The sequence below is a fragment of the Engraulis encrasicolus genome, chromosome 19 (assembly GCF_034702125.1).
Source record: "Engraulis encrasicolus isolate BLACKSEA-1 chromosome 19, IST_EnEncr_1.0, whole genome shotgun sequence".
NCBI classification, from domain to species: Eukaryota; Metazoa; Chordata; class Actinopteri; order Clupeiformes; family Engraulidae; genus Engraulis; species Engraulis encrasicolus.
In genome coordinates this window covers 6,300,016-6,321,723 of record NC_085875.1, presented here as the reverse complement: position 1 = coordinate 6,321,723, position 21,708 = coordinate 6,300,016, and the positions used below count along the sequence as shown (strand labels likewise).

The following is a 21,708-nucleotide window of genomic DNA, read 5'->3' as shown; positions in this document are numbered from 1 at the left end:
GAACACCAGCCAATGAATGGTAGGAAGCGTGCAACATGTCAAACAAGCCGTGTGTGTGTGTGTGTGTGTGTGTGTGTGTGTGTGTGTGTGTGTGTGTGTGTGTGTGTGTGTGTGTGTGTGTGTGTGTGTGTGTGTGTGTGTGTGTGTGTGTGTGTGTGTGTGGGATGGTATGATGATGTGAGTTGCTAGTTAACCCTCTGTTTCCAGGCAACCTAAAGTGGTGTGGTGTGGTGTGGTGGTATGACAGTATCTCCTGCTACCCTGGGAGACTCATTCTGCACTATTCTAAGGTCGGCTGAACCATGTGTGGCACCCGGTTACACCACAACAAAGCCAATAATTGGCACTTTGCCTGACAGTGTCACCCATCCATTCCAAATTTCTGCCCCCTTTTCTCTCTCTCTCTCTCTCTCTCTCTCTCTCTCTCTCTCTCTCTCTCTCTCTCTCTCTCTCTCTCTTTCTCTCTTTCTCTCTCTTTTTATCTCTCTCTCGTGCCTTCTCTTTGTTCTTACAGCCTCTCTCTTTGTGCCTCCCACTTTTTCTCTGACTTTACTCTCCCTCTGCGCCTATCAATGGGCCGGTCATTACTGTATTCCCATACACATTATTCGCCCATTTGATTAATTAAATCACCCAAAATGCATCATGGTCATTTAAAAAGTCTCATTGACAGTGAGTCACTTTAATTTAGTTGAAATGAACCAAGGGAAGACGGGAGGAGGGTAATGAGACAAAGAGCTATGGACCTGAAGAGATGACTTTTTAAAAGGGCATTTCAGTGGACGGTGGAAATAAACTTAAACTACTGAGGTGAAGACTAAAGCTCCGGGAGGGTGTTTGTCTGAGTTTGGGTAACATAGCCCTGGGGAGAGGTGGACAAGGCAATGGCGGCACTTTGACAAGGGACTAGCTCCCAGACCACTGGAGTCTGGACACACTCTGCTCTCTCTTCTGGTTTAATCACAGCCTGCCCATTTATTAAAGAGGGCAGTTAAGATCACATTCCATGAGGTGTTATACTAACTGGAGAAAGGGATTAAGTCCATCCACCTATTCATGTCAAATTCCATGTGGTGTATGAATGCTGGCAAATTGAAACACATTTTTCAGTATATTATGCTTAACCAATTCACGGCCATGTTACTGACTGATGCCAAATCAATGATCAGAAGTGGACACAAATGAACAAATTGACATAGTGTGGGCACACTGGGGCATGTGCTGAAAGGAAGTGCCATGCTTATCGGCAATACCGGTATTACTCAGGCAAAATCCAGACTGCCTGGTTAAGATGACTCCCTGCAAGACCGTCAGTTGTCAAGGATGATTGTGCATCTCTCTCTATCACAAAGTTGACAGAGTGATGGTCAGTTGGGAGAAATAAACATGTTTGAAATTTGATTAGGCCTACTAAGATTTGCTCCAGATTCACTATACATTGCTGGTGTTTCCAGACGCACGATGCGACATGTATCAATTCAGCTCGTAATGCTTGTAACTTTTTTGTGTGTAATTTATGAACGTGCGTGCCTTGGCGCATTGATACACTGGAGTTATGCGGTCAGAAAAGTGACCTAATAGTGGAACTACTTCAGGTGTGCATCTATAGACAGTTAATCAACACCTAATGTAGCGCGTGACAATGGGAGATTCCAGACTGCCGTGGTATAATAGAGGCTGATCAGGCCTAATCAGTGTTGCCAGATTGGGCGGGTGCCCGCCCAATTGGGCTACTTGGGATGAGCGTCGGCGGGCAAAAACGGGAAAAAATGGCCATTTGGCGTTTTTTTAAGCCGTTTTGGGCCCATAGAAGTCAATGTAATTTGTTGAATTTGGGCGGAATTTAGCGCATTTTGGCGGTTTTTGAGAACCTTTTGGGCGGGATTTGGTCAGACACATCTGGCAACACTGGACCTAATGCCTTGGGTTATCTTTCCTTTTCATGCGGTGCATGCTGTGTGTTGGGCACTGCTAAAAAGTTGTTTTTCTTTGTCCATTAATGTCAGTGGCACATGTGACAGATATTAAAAACACTTTTAACCAAGGTTGATAGGCCCATTATATACAATTAATTTCCAATGATGAATTAGTTACTGTGTAATTAATGTGATTAATGTTTGCGATCGATTAAACAGCCCCCAGCAGCAGCAGCAGTACTGTAGGAGCGTATAGTGAATATCCCAGACAAACAAACCTCCACATTAGAACAGATGACATACATTTTGCCAAAGTGTGTGTGTGTGTGTGTGTGTGTGTGTGTGTGTGTGTGTGTGTGTGTGTGTGTGTGTGTGTGTTTGTGTGTGTGTGTGTGTGTGTGTGTGTGTGTGTGTGTGTGTGTGTGTGTGTGTGTGTGTGTGTGTGTGTGTGTGTGTGTGTGTGTGTGTGTGACACAGGCTTGGCACCAAGCAGGGGAAAGCCTCTCTCTCTCTCTTTCGCTCTCGCTCTCGCTCTCTCTCTCTCTCTCTCTCTCTCTGTTGGGACTTTCTCTCTCTCTCTCTCTACTGTGTGTGTGTGTGTGTGTGTGTGTGTGTATGCGTGTGTATGCGTGTGTGTGCGTGTGTGCGTGTGTGTGTGTGTGTGCGGGCGTCAGCAACAGAGCTAGAGCCCAGGGGGCCTCTAACGAGGTTACACAAGCCGGCGTGATCTCCCGTAATGAAATTTTAGCGGCGTATCTCCCGTCGCTCTCAGGTGCATCCCGTTGCCTGTGCCGCCGCTGCCGTTGCCGTTTGGAAGATGCTCCGGCGGCGGTGGGCAGATTGACTTGGGCGAGCACGGTATGGCATCCCTCTCTCCCGCGGGACTTGTCGTGCTGTTAATGACTATGTTGCACCGTTCTGCTGTATCTTGTACTGTAGGCTTGGCTAAAAAAAAGAGAAAAATATAAGACTGACAACGTTGCCTTTTCCCTGTTTTTTGTTGTTATTATGATTATAATTTCGCCAATATGTCTAACAAGGAGACACAAAAAACCCACAGCGCCCGAGAAAGCAAGGTGTGTTGTTGTTGACAAGTTGTGTCACTGTTTGTAGGTATTGATGCTCAACAAGGTTATGAACAGCTGCACGTCACATCATGAAGTGCACTTTAGGAGGTGGTACATTTTCCTTTGTATTATTCATTTGTGCTGTTCTGTGGGGGAGGTCAATAGCACTGAAGTCTTTTCATTTCAGTGCTTCTAAAACAGCCTGTAAAGAACTGCCCTCCCCACTTAAACTAATTAGATTTCTCTAGGAGATGTTCTCTCCTCTCCTCTCTTCTCCTCTCTTCTCCTCTCCTCTCCTCTTCTCGTCTCTTCTCTCCTCTTCTCTTCTCTTCTCTTCTCTGCTCTTCTCTTCTCTTCTCTTCTCTTCTCTTCTCTTCTCTTCTCTTCTCTTCTCTTCTCTTCTCTTCTCTTCTCTTCTCTGCTCTTCTCTTCTCTTCTCTGCTCTTCTCTTCTTCCACTTTCTCTCCTCTCCTCTGCTCTCCTCTTTTCTCCTCTCCTCTCCTCTCCTCTTTTCTCCTCCACCCTCTCCTCTCCCCCCTTTCCTCTCCTCTTTCTCCTCCTCTCCTTCTTTCCTCTTTCCCACCCAACCACTACTGCCATCACCAGCGTGTGTGCGTAAGTCTTTGTAAGCGGGTTTGAGTTTGTGTTTTGTGAGTGTGAATACATTTCCTTGTGTGTGTGGGCGCCGTTCCCTTTATGTGTGTGACCGTGTGTTTTCGCATCTGTGAGAAAGTGTATGTGCCCTTTTCTATCTCTGTGTGTGTAAGACGGAGTGTGTATTTGTGTGTGTGTGTGTGTGTGTGTGTGTGTGTGTGTGTGTGTGTGTGTGTGTGTGTGTCTGTTTCTCAATCATCTGTTCTTCCCTCCACTCCACACACAGTCATTAGACCTCTGTGTTGTGATTCACTCATTTAGCTTCTGTCACTGGCGACTGTGGCCAAATCCCCCTCTCTCTCCTCTCTTATCCTCTCCTCTCACGTCTCTCTATTAAAGCTGACATCAGACAAAGCCGCAGATATGAGGGGAAGATAGCATCACGGTAAATGATTTAACACATTGCCTTGCCTCGCTTTACTCCCATCCACAGAATCTGCTGCATGAGGTGCTTTTTGAAAAGCGAGAGGAAGCGAGGCAGGGATGGGACCTCAGTGCTTATCAGCTGCATCTTCACGGTCATTAACATCCCCGAAAGCTTTTCAGAGCAAGGTAGAGAGAGAGAGAGGCAAGAGGAGGCGAGAGGAGAGGTTAAGCCAGGATCTGCAGCTGGCGTCTGGGGGAGGGGAAGAGACATATGGATGGGCATTTGGAGTATTTTAACCGGCACTCCACATAATGAACTATGGTTAAGTGCGGATGTGCAATATGTCAGGTGCGAGTTAAGATGATGATGATAGCGTCAGTGTCTCAGTTCACTGAATAAAGTAACTTGCCTTAACTGCTGTGCCGTCGGTTGAAGAACCTTCATGGGCGTGGTAGTACACATCCACGACTTGAGGTTTTTTTTTCTCCGTTCTGCCGTAAGAATCTGTGGAGGAAGACTTGACGCCCAGCACACAGCCTGCCTGCCGTGAAGAAGCTGCGGATTTTGAGCGTTGGTTGCCCTAGCAACCACACGTCTTATTTTCGGTTCTGGAGAGAGAGAGAGAGAGAGAGAGAGAGAGAGAGGGAGAGAGAGAGAGAGAGAGAGAGAGAGAGAGAGAGAGAGAGAGAGAGAGAGAGAGAGAGAGAGAGAGAGAGAGAGAGAGAGAGAGAGAGAGAGGGAGAGAGAGAGAGAGAGCGAGAGAGAGATTCTTGGCCGCGAGTGCATCCTTGAACATTACATAAGAGAATTACTCACACAAGGGGTTTCCTGCGCTAAAGGGCTATGGACAACTCCTGCGAAGAAGAAACATGAAAAAGGAAGGAGTGTGTGTGCGCATCCGTGTGTGCATCTCTGTGCCTGTGTGTGTGTGTGTGTGTGCACACGAGTGTGTGTGAACTTTTTTCGTGCCAGAAGTTAGGAGCATCTCTGACATCAGCTGCAGGCAGCATATGTCACAGTGAAATGCTTAGTCACCTGGATACCACAGGCAAACATGCACATCAATGGCCTTCAGTGCTAGCAAGCCTATTATCAGCAGAGTTGCTTTTATCACCCATGCTATTGAGGACTTACCCGGTGAAAAAGAAGTATGCCAAGGGAACATTTTACACAAGCTGTATAGCTCTAGGCAGCATCTGCAAGGATGGAATGCGCAATCACCTGGGAACACCATGCACATAAATGGTGTTTAACATAAATGACTCAATGCTTGTATCAGCTTTGTATTTATCATCAAGCTAAATATGTTTTCATTCAACTACTGTTAAAGTGATACTGTCCCATTTTTGGAAATATGCTTATTTTACACCTCTCCTTGAGTTAAGTGATTGAGTGTTACCTTTCTCCTTTACTTTCAATCGTCCTCTGAGTATGGAAGTGCAAATTTTACCTCTAAGCTAGCAGTTAACATTGAGTCCTATGAGACCAGTTAGCCACCAGCTGGTCTCATAGGACCAATGTTAATTGCTAGCTTGGAGGTAAAACTTGCACTGCCATACTCAGAGAATGGCAGGAAGTGTAGGAGAAAGGTAAACCTCAATCATTTAACTCAAGGGAAGGTGTAAAATAAGGTTATTTCCAAAAATGGGACAGTATCACTTTAAGTAAATCGGGGTCTAACACAGTGAAACACACGTGCTATGTGTAACACATGTGCTATGTGTGCACATTGCGTTGTGCAAAGCTGCATGTGCCTATTTCAGCTAGGGTCAATATCTTGTCTATACCCTGACTAGGTAAAACTCCACCTGTAATGCAATGACGGATGGAAAGGAAATATTCTTAAACAGTTAGACTTGCTTACACTTGAATGTCACTGAAAGGTGTAAAGGTTGACATCCCCAGGCTGCAAGTGAAAACCTAATCATGTTTTCCTTCTGCCTGCCCACCTAATACAAACAATCTTGCAACTTTTTCTGATTTATTGGATTGATGATGTTTATCATCATTGAGATTAGCCTGTATTACAGTGAATGTACATTTACAATTGGATTTTCTAATTCAAAATGATTTGCAAATAGGACATAATCCACAAATATTGTGGGAGAAATACAGTATGTACGTGTACATAACAGAGGAATACTGTTTCGGAAACTAAGGAAGGGACGCAATCGTGACAGAGAACAGCCTTCACAATCTGGAAGATCTTTCAAAAGCTTTTTTACTTTCTAACACTGGAATCTCCACATCTGGAAACGTGACCACAATTCTACCTGTATGAAAAAAACAGGTACAGCTTGTTCTAGTTTTTAATTGGGAATAAGACTCGTTTTCTTAATTAGCATCGTGTGGGCCTGCTGCTACCATCTGTAACACCACAGAAGTATTCAATGCTCATGTCTCCTGACAATGCAGTTGCAGGGAGAGAGAGAGAGAGAGAGGAGAGGGAGAAAGAGAGAGAGAGAGAGAGAGAGAGAGAGAGAGAGAGAGAGAGAGAGAGAGAGAGAGAGAGAAAGAGAGAGAGAAAGAGAGAGAGAAAGAGAGAAAGAGAGAGAGAAAGAGAGCTGAGCGAAGCACTGATAACACACTCCGTCGTCGTTGTCACGCTGCTAATTCCGTCTTTACGATAAGCGTTTTCCTGCATTCAGCCTCTCGGCTTATCACTCATTCATTATCTGTCGCACAGCAGGTGTGTGTGTGTGTTGGGGGGAACGCTACTGGCGTGTGAAAGAGGGCTTGGAAAATGGGAGAATTTTCGTAACAAAAAAAAATAAGGAGAAAGGAAAGGCAACAAAAGCAGTTGTTCCAGTACTTTTTGTCCATGTCAGAAAGATCGCAGCGATAGGGTGATAGTTCTGCGTGTTAGGTCCTCTCTGAGATGTCAGGAAAGCAGAAAAGTGCTCCCGTGCCGTGCAGTGTTGTGTCGTGTACTAATTGGACAGAGACAAAAAGTCGTTCTGACTTTTCCATTTTGTTCTTACATCACTGAGTGCTCCCAGTCGTGTTGCTCATGCTCACACTGAGTTTACCTGGTATCTTTTTGGATGAGAACATCGCTCTCTCTCTCTCTCTCTCTCTCTCTCTCTCTCTCTCTCTCTCTCTCTCTCTCTCTCTCTCTCTCTGTCTATCTGTCTCTCTCTCTGTGTCTGTCTGTCTGTCTGTCTGTCTGTCTGTCTCTCTCTCTCTCTCTCTCTCTCTCTCTCTCTCTCTCTCTCTCTCTCTCTCTCTCTCTCTCTCTCTCTCTCTCTCTCGCTCTCTCTCTCTCTCTCTCTCTCAGCCATCCCTCTTTCTCTTCACCATCCTGTTCAGGTGGTGCACAATATTGCAGTGTTCTGATTCTGAATGAGGCCATGGCCCACTGTGCTCATTTCCTCAAATTTGTATGTACGTGTCTCCTCATACAGACAGGTGTCAAGCATCACCGTGGCACCAGGCAAGCAGACTTTTCAGTGTCCTCCAAGTCCTCGGAGCTGACAATACTGTCTGATGTGTGTGCCCTTGTGGCCGATTGTTATTTGATCATTCCAGGAAAGTACCCACTTCTTTTCTTCTTCGTGTGACAACAGAAGTGAGCGGCGAATTACCTGGGCCTCAAATAACAAAAGGCTCCCTCTGGCAAGGCGGCTTGGAATCGCCTGTCTCTGCTCCGCTCTGCTCTCAGCGCCGCGCAAGCGAAGAGGGTGTCATTTCTGTGCCGGCGGCACCAACCCTACCCACCACCTCCTCCCTCCTCCTCCTTGTTCTCTTCTCTTCTCTTCTCTTCTCTTCTCTTCTCTTCTCTTCTCTTCTCTTCTCTTCTCTTCTCTTCTCTTCTCTTCTCTTCTCTTCTCCTCTCTTCTCTCTCCTGCTGAGCAGGAGATGGAGGAAGTGGTGTTGGGAACCAGGGAGCGATGAGTGAAAAGAGAAGGGGTTTGGGAGATGGTGAGCAAATAGGTTGAGCGGTGTGTGTGTGCGTGTGTGTGTGTGTGGGGGGGGGGGTGCAAGCTTGGTTAGCAGTTTGGGTTTGGGGGAGATGGGGAATGTGAGAGAGTGAAGAGACAAACAGGTTCGGAGAATGGTTGGCAAGATGGCAGTCGGTTGGATGGTGTGTGTGTGTGTGTGTGTGTGTGTGTGTGTGTGTGTGTGTGTGTGTGTGTGTGTGTGTGTGTGTGTGTGTGTGTGTGTGTGTGCGTGTGTTGGGGATGGGGGTTGATTGCACCATCTCATGCTGTTATCGCACAGCAGGCATACGTGCATCCGTCTTCATCGAGTCGGAGCACTAGCTAAGCTAGCCAGCTAGAAGCAGCGCTGGGACAGATCTGTGAATAGACACGGCTCGGTCAGCGCGGCAGGGAAACGCTGGAGGGCATGGAAGCAGCCATACCACCACCGCTACACCCCACAGCGCTCCCATGATTCTTAAGAGCCGTTTATATAGCAGCCAAAAAAACAAATGGAGAGGAGGCAAAAAAGTGAGGGAAGGCCCTGCCGTGGCCAACCGGTAGGGCACTCGCCTGTCATGCAGCTGACCGGGGTTCGATTCCCGACCCGGGTCCTTCGCCGACCCCTCCCCGTCTCTCTCCCAATTCGCTTCCTGTCCACCTCTCACACTGTCCTGTCAAAGAAAGTTGAAAAAGACCAAGCAAAAATCTTGAGGGAAAAGAAGGATGGAGGGATGGAGTAAAAAGAAGGAGAAGGGGAGGCAGGGAGGCAGCCAAATGGGCTTCACTCTCTATCCTTCCGCTAGGTGTTCTTGAGAAGGAAAGCGTGGCACTCCACATCCCTGATGTATTGTTTGGGTGGGAACAAGACGTATCGTCTGGGATTATCTTGAGGTCACTTAAACCTCTGGTATATTTTCCGCTGCCTTTCCACTTTCATCTCATCCTTGTACTGGTGCTTTTCTGTAATGTCAGTCATCAAAGTCAACACACTAGATGGTTTTTTTCAATCACCATTCTGAAGAGGGTTGAAACATTACCTGGATACGCTGCCACCTCCTGAGAAACTTCAAAATCAAAATGCGTTGAGTGCCTTGTAATGTAGGACTTGTGCATGAGGGTCGGCAATGAGGTTTATAACTCGCTTTATTTCAGTAGAACAGAAGTAGACATTTATTTCTGTGTCACAGTGAGTTATACTTATACTTTTATTTTTTTGTAACGCACATTGAACTGCATCTGGGTATTAAATGTGTTATACAAATAAAATTGCCTTGCCTTGTCTTAAAAAAATAAATCTTTTTTTTTTTTTTTGTAGTGCTCCAGCAATTGCAGGTTAACACATTAGAGCTAGTATTTAATTAGTAGGCTACTTAGAGACAGGAGTTCATAATAAATGAGACAATGGCAATAAATTAATTCCACGAAAACCCATTTTATACTGCAATTCATTATCTTTTGTGTCATATAGAGACTAGCCCGCCCACCTTCCACTTTCAATGCTTTTATTTCGCTGAGTAAGTGGAGTTTTGTGGAGCACAGAATGGGGCAGGAGCAGGGGCACGAGCGCCTCTCTCCCCTTTAATAAGAGGGCCATTTCTTTGTTTTCGGGCCTGGCCGACACTGATGTGATTTGCCCAGCCACTGATCTGGGCCAGCAGCCATCACACGGAGTACAGAGATGATCTGGCCGAGCACTAACCGCAGAGATACACCAGCGGCGACGCGATTCAAGCGACAGAGTGTAGCAGCAAGCGATACGAGAGATTGAGGAGACTAGAGTATGTCCGCACAGGCAGAAGGCAAAGCATTCAAGCATTCCCATTGGCTGTGGTCACTGACCTCTATACAGTCATTGGCTGTCGCGGCTTGTCGCCGAACCGCGTCATAGAAAGTTGAAAAGATTTCAACTTCAAATTGTCGCGCTCGTCGCGCAAATCGCTCTAGTCTCCAGAATTGCTTTTGCGCTCAGATCGCCGCTGGTGTATCTCTGCACTAACACTGCACTACACCGCACTGCACTGCACCGCACTGCACTGTACTACACCGCACCGCACTGCACTGCCCTCCGTAACGCAGACCATGATTGTCCATCAGAGCTGAGCCTCTCTGTCTGTTATGATGATGATCTGAAGCCCCAGAGGAGAGCAGAGCAGAGGAGGGATGGGGCTGGAGGATATAAGATGCAGTGTGTGTGTGTGTGTGTGTGTGTGTGTGTGTGTGTGTGTGTGTGTGTGTGTGTGTGTGTGTGTGTGTGTGTGTGTGTGTGTGTGTGTGTGTGTGTGTGTGTGTGTGTGTGCGTGTGCGTGTGTGTGTGTGTGTATGCGTGCATGTGTGCATGCATGCGTTTGTGTGTAGTGCACCAATCTACCTTTGTGAGGCCACTACTATTGGAGCACACCAATAAGGTGGGGCCCTCGCTCCATGTGGGGCCCAAATCCTGGACCCCACATGCTTTGACCCCTTTGGCGGGGTAGTTTTGCCCCACAAAGATATTAAGTTGGGGCTGTGTGTGTGTGTGTGTGTGTGTGTGTGTGTGTGTGTGTGTGTGTGTGTGTGTGTATGTGTGTGTTACAGGAAGAGAGAGAGAGAAAAGATTCTTTGTGTGTACGATGTGTGGTATACATGTAAGTGTGTGTGTGTCTGTGTGTGTGTGTGTGTGTGTGTGTGTGTGTGTGTGTGTGTGTGTGTGTGTGTGTGTGTGTGTGTGTGTGTGTGTGTGTGTGTGTGTGTGTGTGTGTGTGTGTGTGTGTGTGTGTGTGTGTGTGTGTGTGTGTGTGTGTGTGTGTGTGCACGAATGCACTGCATGCTGTGTCTGTTTCTAAGCCTACGTGTTTGTGCGCCTTCTCTCCTTGATCTAATTGTGGGGACTATTGTCGGTCCTCCAGGGGTTAAGGACACAAACTCTCCACTTTGATTTTCTAATCAAAAGAGCCAAATTCCAGGGAGAGCGCCTTTAACCTTTATAGAGATGGCTAATCAAGCAGCTGTATCGATTGCTTTGCTTACGCATGCTCAGGACCGGCTGTCCGACTCTCGGGGCAATTGCTGTTGTTGTTGTTGGGTCCTAATAGAAATGTTATTGTCATTGTTGACATCACAATGCTTGGTAACGAAAACAAGCAAGCACGAATAAAAGCCAATGTGTTGCCATAATACGAACGTATTTCATTTTGGTTTGATCAAAGGATTGTATTAGTTTACTGCTACAGAGTCGTCAGCACAATATTACATATGGGATAAGACCTAACTCAAAGTCTTTGTAGTATCTTAGATGTTAAGGTCAATAGGTGTACTCATGTGGATGTTGTTTATCTGCTGCGGCAAAGCAGCTGCCGTCTGTAAATCAAATTTGTATTGTTTTTAGTGAAAAAGTGAAAAGTGAAAGTGAAAGCCCATTGGGAAACTCCAACTCCCATTGTCATTGTGACACAGCACTCCTCAGCACACAAGTGAACACTGCGCACTGCACACAACAAAATTGCATTTATGCCTCACCCGTGCAAGGGGGCAGCCCTCAGTGGCGCCCCATGGGGAGCAGTGCGGTGGGACGGTACCATGCTCAGAGTACCTCAGTCATGGAGGAGGGTGGGGGAGAGCACTGGTTGATTACTCCCCCCACCAACCTGGCGGGTCGGGAGTCGAACCGGCAACCTCTGGGATGCAAGTCTGACGCCCTAACCGCTCACCCATGACTGCCCGTTTATACTCTGTTCTTATGTCTTCTAATGTCATTGAACCCTGGTGTAACTACCCAGCCTCTGAAGCTTGAGAGAAACAGCTATCCATCTCAAAGAATGTGCTCCTTATCTTGCAGGATAAGTAGGAGAACATAAACTTAAGTCATGAAGTCACATGAGCCAGGGTAAGGCCAGTGAGTTATGCATATGTAGACAAACTCCATGGACAAGTTAAACAAACGAAAAACTTTGTTAGGGTTCCAGATGAGATCAAGCAAGATCACATTTCATTTGTACAACGTTATACTGTATGACATATAAAAGTGACAGTCACAGTATACAGTATATTTTCCTTTAGATTAGATTAGATTAGATTGACTTTATTCTCTCCAAAGGGAAATTTGTTTCCACCACCGTCATAACGTGTTACAGCCAACAAAAAGACAATACAGTTCAATACACAATAGAAGTACACGAGGACAAACATCAGGACATCAAGCACAATACACACACACTCACACACAAATTCTGTCATAACATAAGCACATACTCTCACATACATACACACATCCGCTCCTACATGTGCACTCCAACATAAATACTATCAGACAACATAAGCACATACTGTACTCACACAATAAGCCATACAAACACACCAACAATCACATACCACAATACACAACCACACCAACAATCACATATCACTTAATACACAACCAGGAGGGACCATACAGGGTTGCTGGCTGAATTGCTGATGATATTCTGATTGTCTGCTAAGTATTAAACACTGCAAGGAGATAGCATGCTGGAATCATGCTGATCACAACGCGCTCTCTCTCACTCTCTCTCTCACTCTCTCTCTCTCTCTGTATCTCTCTCTGTATCTCTCTCTGTATCTCTCTCTCTCTCTCTCTCTCTCTCTCTCTCTCTCTCTCTCTCTCTCTCTCTTGCCCGCATACCCCCCCCCTCCCCAACTTACCTCTTACCCTCTAATTTACAGCGCAACAGTAGTTGACCCTTGTGTCATCTGTGGTGACGTGCCCACATTGATCCCTGTGTCTTGTCTCCATTTTGATGTGTGTGTGTGTGTGTGTGTGTGTGTGTGTGTGTGTGTGTGTGTGTGTGTGTGTGTGTTTGTGTGTGTGTATTTGTGTGTGTGCGTGTGTGTGTGTGCGTGCGTGCGTGCGTGCGTGCGTGCGTGCGTGCGTGCGTGCGTGCGTGCGTGCGTGCGTGTGTATGGTGTGGGAGTTTATGGGCAAAGGCTCTTACAGTTTGGAGGCAGTCCAAACGATGCACACAGCCATCTTCCATTCTCAATAGGCAAACCCCTAATGACAGCAAATACATGCAGCAAATTTGACACACTCTAATGAGCAAGGAGGGCAGGGAGAGAGCAAGGACACTCTGACATTATAAACAAGAGGCTCATTTTCCCAAAAGCATAAATGAATAACCTAGAGGCCATTAAGTTAAAAAGTTAAAGTTCCCCTGCAGGCCATCATCGACAGAATTCATTTTAGTTTCCCATATCTGGTATTTATAGGTGTTGTGACATTAAACCTTGCCAGTATGTCTACGGAGTTTGCCAGGAAAAAATCAGTTGAATTTAACAACCAGGAACTAGAGGAGAGGTTTTTTTTCTCTCTTCCCCCTCTTTCCTTTTTCCTGGCACTCAGTCAGTCTTCCTCTCCTTGAGTTTGATCTTGTTTGATGGGAGTTGCCGCCACAAAGCCCTGGCACTGAGCATTACTCCCAGCAGAAGGGGCTCAGTGGGCTGCTGTGAATATGCAATACTACTGTCCTGTAAATCTGAGCCCTGTGCCTGTCAAATCCCATACTGTCCTCAGATAACACAGAGGAAAGGAGACAAACCACACAATATGGAGATGAAAGCATGGGGTCTGTTGCGCAAGCGGGAAAAAGGACCACAAAACCACCACACCAAAACATGTTGGAAGAGTTTAGTCGTCCGTGCGTTCACGGAGAAGCCAAAGCATGGGTTCATCTGCCAAGAAACAGAAGGTCATTCAAAAGGCACAAAGCTTCGGTTCCATCCACTGACGTGTGGTTCCATCATTCAAATGTTTTATTTAATATGGATCATAAGCCTGAGGGTAATTTATTTAGTTTACAATCATTGTTGTTTAGCTTGGACATCGATGATAAGTGGGGCTTTTTTGTTAGAGATGTTCGATGAAGGTTTTGTTCATTAATCTGTTTGGTTTTGGTGATACAGTAAATCATTACATGATGAAATGTGCTGATCACTCATCACAGTCAGTGATAACTTTGATTTGATTGCACGCACCCAATGACATACAGAAGAACCATTTTTACGCACACACACACACACACACACACACACACACACACACACACACACACACACACACACACACACACACACACACACACACACTGCTTTTGAACAGTTTCCCATAAAAAGAACATAACCTTCATTTCAGACAGGTGCTCGTTTCACTCTCTGCTGCTTTGTGTGAGAGTAACTGTCCGTCAAAACCTTATTTGGGGGCGATGGATGGATGGATGGATGGTGATTTCTCTTGCTGTGATTTTTTTCTATCTTTTTTATCTTTACTGGAACAGGCTGCGAGGCACACTGGAACACAGTCCTCAATGTTGGCAGCTCCCATCAGTCTGAACTGATCCACCCACGGCACTTGATGAAGCACAATACAAATCCCTATTGTCGGACAGTGGAATCAATTCTTTGCGAACACGTTCAGGGAGCAATAAGACACAATCCCATGTTATTACAGTTACGTTACGTAGGTTAGAAACCCGCCCACGTCGGAGGAAAGAAATTCTGATCCTCCTCATTAGCCAGATCATTAGGTCCCAAAACCAATATCTTCTTCTTTCCCACGCTTGGACTCAACAATTCGATATAAGAAAGCTCATCCAATTGTTTTCCTGTCTTTTTTTTTAACTGTGTACGAGATAAACTCTCTGACCTTATATGTTGTTTTTGTAATACTACAATGTGAGATTATAAAGCTTTAGCACGTTGAGCGATTTACCATCTTGGGAACGGTACAGTACATTGATGAAGACTTTGCATAAAGTAAGGTCAAGATGTATTATATCTAGATAAGGTCAAGAGTATTCTCAGTGGCTTGTCTTATCTCCCCCTGTGTTGTAAATTACAGCGAGCAAGAAAAGCAGGGTGAGACTCGGCTATGTGTGAAAAATCATCTTTACCTTACTGTGACCTCATGACATGTTTATTAGAGATAAACCCTCCATGAGAGTGAGAGTGGAGGGCAGTCAGTAGGCTGTGTCTGTCCCTGCATGCATGGCCTGGCTGGCGTACATCCCCTCGCGTGATGAAGTTAAACGGTTGGGGGCTAGCAGCGTGTGCCTTGAGTTGAAAGATGACGTGGAGGTGGAGGAGATGTAGTTTTAATCTTGTAGCGATGCCTTTCAAGGACGTCCGGCGATGCACCTCAAAAAAGAAAAAAAAGAAACGTGCTCCCTAAAGCTGGCTTTGACGGATGACGCCTCCCTGCCCAAATGATAGGCTATTATTTTACTTTGCAGCGGATAAATGGGAATCGGTAGCTGGTAGCTGTCCCCTTGCTGTCTGGCACGAGCAGACAGGGGAGGGAAAGAGAAGGGAAAGGACAGGAGAGCAGACAGGCTGGCTGAATGGGTGGGAAAAGCTTTTGCTTGTGTCTTTGTCATTTCATGATTGTACTTTTCATGTTTCAAAACCAACATCTTGTTTTTTTTTCTTTCCTTAAAAGCGGCAACTGCATGTACCTATGAGATTCCTTTCAAAGACATCCAGCTACAACAAAGTTCCTTTTTGTCTTTTCTTGCTTCCTTCCTTTGAACAAGACAAAGCACTTCTGACTTTTTTCCTTCTCTCTCTCTCTCTCTCTCTCTCTCTCTCTCTCTCTCTCTCTCTCTCTCTCTCTCTCTCTCTCTCTCTCTCTCTCTCTCTCCTCTTCTCCTCTCTTTTCTCAATCTCCAACAGACCAGCAGTATTCATGGTCACCATCCCAGTATTTCGATGAAGACATCTACTCTCCCGCTCCTTCCGAGAACATGAAGGGTCTATCCGGCGGCCGGCCTCAGCTCCAGATCTCCGCGGTGGCGGCGCAGCAGCAGCAGCACACGTGCGGCATCTCGGACTGCGAGCACTCCCTGGACCACCTGGGACAGCAGCAGCATGGCGGCCCGATGGAGGCCTCGCGCCAGTCCTACCTGCTCAGTCCCACCGAGAGCTGCCCCATGGAGCACCACCGCTGCTCGCCGCGCAGCTCCATCCACTCCGAGTGCATGGTGATGCCCGTCTCCATGCCCGTCTCCGACCACGTCTCCAGCAGCACCTTTCCCAGGATGCACTACAGCTCGCACCACGAGGGCTCGCGGGACGACTGCTCCACGACGCACGGAGGTGGGTGACCCTTTATGAATCGATAGTAAACTTTTAAGTTTACTATATATTGTGCTGTAGCTAAGACTGTATTTATTGTGATATTGTATCTGCTGTTTGCTAAGGTGGTGGAGATGGATATACAGTATATGACTTTATATTGTACTTATCTAAGCCTATAGTGTGATATCTGCTGTTGGCTAAGGTGGTGGAGGTGGACATATATCTGTTGTATATATTGTGCTGCTTAAAACTATACATGTATATTGCGATATGACATATGAGGTGGAGGAGGAGGTGGTGGAGGTGGTATAAGTGGATATATTACTATATATATTGTGCTTATCTAAGACTATACATTGTGATATACGTATCTGTTTCTGGCTAAGGTGGAGGAGGTGGTGGTGGTGGGGGGGGGGGGTATATACAGTATAACTAAATATTGTGCTTATCTAATTGTGATACATCTGTTGTTGGCAAAGGTGATGAAAGTGGATATATATGGTTGTATACACAGTATTGTGCTTATCTAACACTACATATTGTGATATTATATCTGCTGTTGACTAAGGTGGAGGAGGTGGTGGTGGAGGTGGATATATATGACTACATTGTACCTATCTAATTGTGATATTTCTGTTGTTTGCCTGAGTTGGGATGGTGGAAGTGGATAAACGTATATGACTAGATATTGTGCTTATCTAAGACTATTTTGATATATCTGTTGTTGGATGAGGTGGTGGAGGTGCTGGTGGTGGTGGGAGTGGATATATATGAATATATATGATGCTTATCTAAGACTATATATTGTGATATATCTGTTCTTGGCGAAGGTGGCGGTGGTGGTGGTGGAGGTGGATATATATGAATATATATGATGCTTATCTAAGACTATATATTGTGATATATCTGTTCTTGGCATAGGTGGCGGTGGTGGTGGTGGAGGTGGCGGCGTGAACAGCGGTGGGAGCGGAGGCGGCGGAGGCAGCGGCAAAATGAACCGCATCCCGGCTAACCTGCTGGACCAGTTCGAGAAGCAGCTGCCCATCCACCGCGACGGCTTCCACACGCTCCAGTACCAGCGCACGTCCACCACGGCCACCAGCGAGCAGCGCAACGAGAGCCCCGGCCGCATACGCCACCTCGTGCACTCCGTGCAGAAGCTCTTCACCAAGTCGCACTCGCTCGAGGGCTCGTCCAAAATGAACGGCACCAAAGGCGGCGGAGGCGGCGACTCGCGGTCGGACGGAGGCGGAAGCGGGCACGGCGGGCACCACCACCACAGCCACCACGGCGGAGGACACGGCGGCCACCACAAACACAGCAAACGCAGCAAGAGCAAGGAGCGCAAGCCCAGCGACGGAGGCGGCGGCGGCGGCAGCACCAAGCACCGCTCGGGCATGGCGGGCTGGTGGAGCTCGGACGACAACCTGGACAGCGACAGCACGTACCGGACGCCCAGCGTCATGAGCCGACACCATCACGTGGACCACATCAGCCACTGCTACCCGGAGTCGGTGCACGGCCACTTTGGCGAGATGTCGCTCAAGACCTCCAAGAGCAACAACGACGTCAAGTGCTCGGCGTGCGAGAGCATGGCCATGGCGCCCGAGGGCAAGTTCATGAAGCGGAGCTCCTGGTCCACGCTCACCGTCAGCCAGGCCAAGGAGGCCTACAGGAAGTCCTCGCTGAACCTGGAGAAGCCCGTCATGCCTCAGGACCTCAAGCCCTCGCTCAGGGCTTGCCACTACCTGCAGGTCAGTGCTTTATTCAGGATATACTGTACGTATAAAAGGCTTGCATCATTAGGCACGTATTGTAATTAAAAACGAACAACATTACACAAATGTAATTATCTCACTAACTGGGTACACTGGGCGTTGGTTCAATGTGACACTCCTCTAGTTGGTCTTACTCTCTATGTGTTGAATTTTTCACCGCAAAAGCTTAATGTGTGCAACTGCTTGTGACTGGGGAAGTTACCTTTTGCAGAATAATTATGCTATTTGGTACCCACCAAAGTAATGGTACCTTTCCCTGGCACACCTCCCTGAGGTCTTGTCATTACCTGTAGGCGAGTCCTTTTAGAATTCAGGAAGGTTTGAATACACAGATAGATTATTAGCATCATATACAGTATGTGCCCTACAAGGCGAGTGTTTAATCATTCCCAATGATAGAAAAGATAGTGCCACTATACCTTTGCTTTCAGGATATAACGAAGGTTTGAAACTGACAAAATGAATGATATAACTCGGTACACCATCTTCTGGCTGGAGAAGTACCTTTTTGCAGAAACTATTATCCTATACTTACCAAAATGTCCCTGTTACCTTTAGCTTCCTTAGGTCCTGTCACTATCTGCAGGTGAAGGATGTCAGTCCTTTAGAGTGTTTGAACACACAGATAGATAATTACCTGATTGGCTAAGTATCATTTGCAGAATTTTATACGAGTACCTGCCAAAGTATTGCTACCTAATAAGCCTATAATATGTGTTTCTGGCACCTTTACATCCCTGGCACCTTTTCTCATTTCCTAATAATATATCAATGATGCCAGTACCTGCTGGTGAGTGCTTGTGCATGTGGCTGAGGAGGAAGTCTAATAAGAAAGTAAAGGTCCGCAACACTGTTAAATGCTCCCAAAAATGTAATGGCACGACATTTCGGACTAACCGTCCTTCATCACAGAGCAACAGCCAACAGTGGTTGCACTGTGATGAAGGACGGTTAGTCCGAAACGTTGTGCCACTACATTTTTGGGAGCATTTAACAGTGTTGCGGACCTTTATTTTCTTTTCAGTTATCTTACGTTTGGTCCAGCACCTGTGCCACTGATGTGCGCGCATTCTTTGACTTTCTGGGCAGAGGAGGAAGTACCTTTTGCTGAACACTAATGCTATAAACGTGTTGGTACCTTCACCTTCCTGAGGTCTTTTCACTCTCTGCGGGTGAGCGCTGTCAGGCCTTTTGAGTGCTTGCTTACACAGATAGACAGTTACCATTAAGTCTGTTCCCCTCAAGGTAACTGTTTAAACATTCCCAATGCCATCAAAGATAGTGCCACTATCAGCAGGTGAGTGTATTTAGGCTTTATTGACATGACAGAGAAATGGAAGGGTCACTGTGTACCTGAGTAGGTACAACTGCTTGTCGCTGGCAAAGTACTGTACCACTCACCTGAATATAATATTATGCAGGTCAGTGTACTGTACCCTTTGCGGAGCAATTACACACCTATCAAAGTACTGTTACCTTTGTTTCTGTGTGTGTATGTGTATTGGTAATTCGTGCCAGATTTTGCCAATAAACTGAGAATAGGCAATTTGGCCAAACTGACTTGTCTTGACTGTGATAATTCAATGTCACATCATGGGCAGGTCTATAATAGAGCTACAACGTATAATGGAGCTTGCTTCATGTTTCTGGGACTATGTCTACAGTATTATGGTCCTGATTTCCTTTCTAGTGGTCCTTTCGAGTGTGGTTTGGTTTATGAATGAATGTCTGCACTGGCACCATGAATTATCCTGCCCTGGAGGTAGTATATGCAGAGAGGCTCGCTTACTCAAGTTGGCTCCCATTCAGTGCATTGTGAAAGATGAAGACAATGGATGATGAATACGGCTCAGGTGGAGCACAGGCAAGGGAATCAGTTGACCTCAATTGACCACAGTAGTCGGCTGAGTCGATATTTTATTACACCGCATATATCCAACAGAGGTATTCCCCATTACAATTTGGAGATTATTTATAGCAACATTATATATCCTCTGATGTCACTCGGGGAGTTTACGTTGGCACGTGTGGGTGTCAGCTCTTTATCTGTGAATGCGTGAAATCTGCAAATGTGATTGAGCTGAGCAATTTACTGACACTGTTAGTGGGAGGGAAGACCAATGGCCACCCATACAGTAGCCACTCTGTGCGAATGCTAAGAAGTATTATATGTCAAACAATGGGCTATATTGACGTGTATTGATTGGTCAGTGGGGAGCTTGTGGTTTTACAGTCAGTTTGGCATTTCATTATCTCGCCCGTATCCAACCATCACATCAGCAGCAGCAGTGAGTTGACATAGACAGTAGAGAGAAGATGATTCACTCACGTCACAAGAGCGTAGTACTGCATGGCCCCATGTGGAGTCACTTTCTTCTTCTACCGTCAGTACTGTCGGCATGGTAACGTGCAATGCCACTGCTGCCAGGGCTGGAGTGTGGAACAGGTCACAGGACACTGAATTTTTGACAGCTGTCATCAATTATTCCTGGCAATTAACACTGACCGACAGCTGTAGTTAAATTGGCCACAAACTGAACACTCACGTTTAAATGAGACATTCAATTCAGAATTACGTAGCTCACTTTATTTCTCAATAAAGCTTAATTCCACTTTGAAACGTCAAGTAAACACTTCACAATTCAGAATTAAATGAAAGATCAAAAGTAAACTCGACGGAACTGTTTAATTCTGAATTATTAATTAGGAATTAAAAACATCTTGAATGACAACCGAACATACTCTTTTGACCCGGGCTGGAACTCATAGCAGCCTCTCGCACCAACAATGCTATTGAAATTCTCGTCATCCGGAGTGATTTCTGGAGTCACATTTTTATCCATCATGGCATCGCAACCACTGCCCATGCACACCGCGTCCTCAGGCTATGCCCCCGTACTACACAGTGGCCAATGCATTTTCCAGTCCATAATCGTTCTTCTCCAATCTACTTTCTTTGGTTCCCATCAGGAGAACTGGAGATCCTGTGAGTGGGTTGCCCTAATGGCTCCATATTATTTCTCGAAGACTGTCCATAATGGAATAAATTACAGCACTGACTTCACCAAATGGTGGTCATTAATGACTAGCTTATTGCTCGTTACCTGCTCAGCCTCTCTGACTGGTGAGAGACTGTTCTCCATTCTGTTTTTTCCCCTGCACTACTCTGCTATCACGTCTGTGTGTGAGCGAGTATTGCTGTTGTGTGAGAAAATAACTTGGCTGTTATCGAGGCGTTTTATTGTGTCAAACTCGGGAAGTAGTGGGGGATTAAATGCATGGGGGATCAATCCAAACCAAATCATTATGGTGTTCTCTCAGATACCTTGAGGTAATCGTTTTAGCTGCGTGTAGGATTGGAGAGGCTTTAATGTGCCATCTCTGGAGGAGGCGACTCTGTTGTCGGTGCACCAGAGCGTTACCAGAATCACCATTGGCAACCCCGAGGTCTTTCGCTAACCCCTTTGCACTATGTAATAACTGTATTTTCACCTAAATTGTGATGTCCAAGTCTTAATCTGTTACTTATTCTCTCAGTAATGTAGTCATGTTATTATGAGGTAGTTCAGTCTATTCAGCAAAGAGCGGGCCCATCTGCAAAAAAGAGGCTACATTCATAAGACAACATCCCTGTCATAAATTAGTTGTTACCAGAATGGTAATGACTAAGCCATCATGTATTGCCAAAGATTCTCTGATATAATAGTAGTGTAGTACTATGGTAGTACAGTATTTCCAATGACTAGTACAGTGTTGTACTAGAGTACTACAGTGTACTGTTGCACACTTCAGACAAGACCCTTGTCATAAATTCGTTGTTACCAGAATGGCAATGATTAAGTCATCATGTATTTCCAGAGACTCTCTTATGTCTTTTCAATGACTACATAGTACAGTGTTTCAATGGTGGACCATATGCAT

The 21,708-nt window shown here is 46.0% G+C and overlaps 1 protein-coding gene across 1 annotated transcript in view; it reads left to right on the top strand.

Annotated features, from left to right (window-relative positions):
- dlgap2a (discs, large (Drosophila) homolog-associated protein 2a) overlaps positions 1-21,708 on the top strand; it is a 249,928-nt gene that overhangs the window by 96,050 nt on the left and 132,170 nt on the right. The window contains exons 3-4 of the mRNA XM_063183538.1: positions 15,605-16,027; positions 16,991-17,763. Of these exons, the coding sequence (XP_063039608.1) occupies positions 15,676-16,027; positions 16,991-17,763 (1,125 nt within the window). The 5' untranslated portion in view covers positions 15,605-15,675. The remainder of the gene's footprint in view (positions 1-15,604; positions 16,028-16,990; positions 17,764-21,708) is intronic.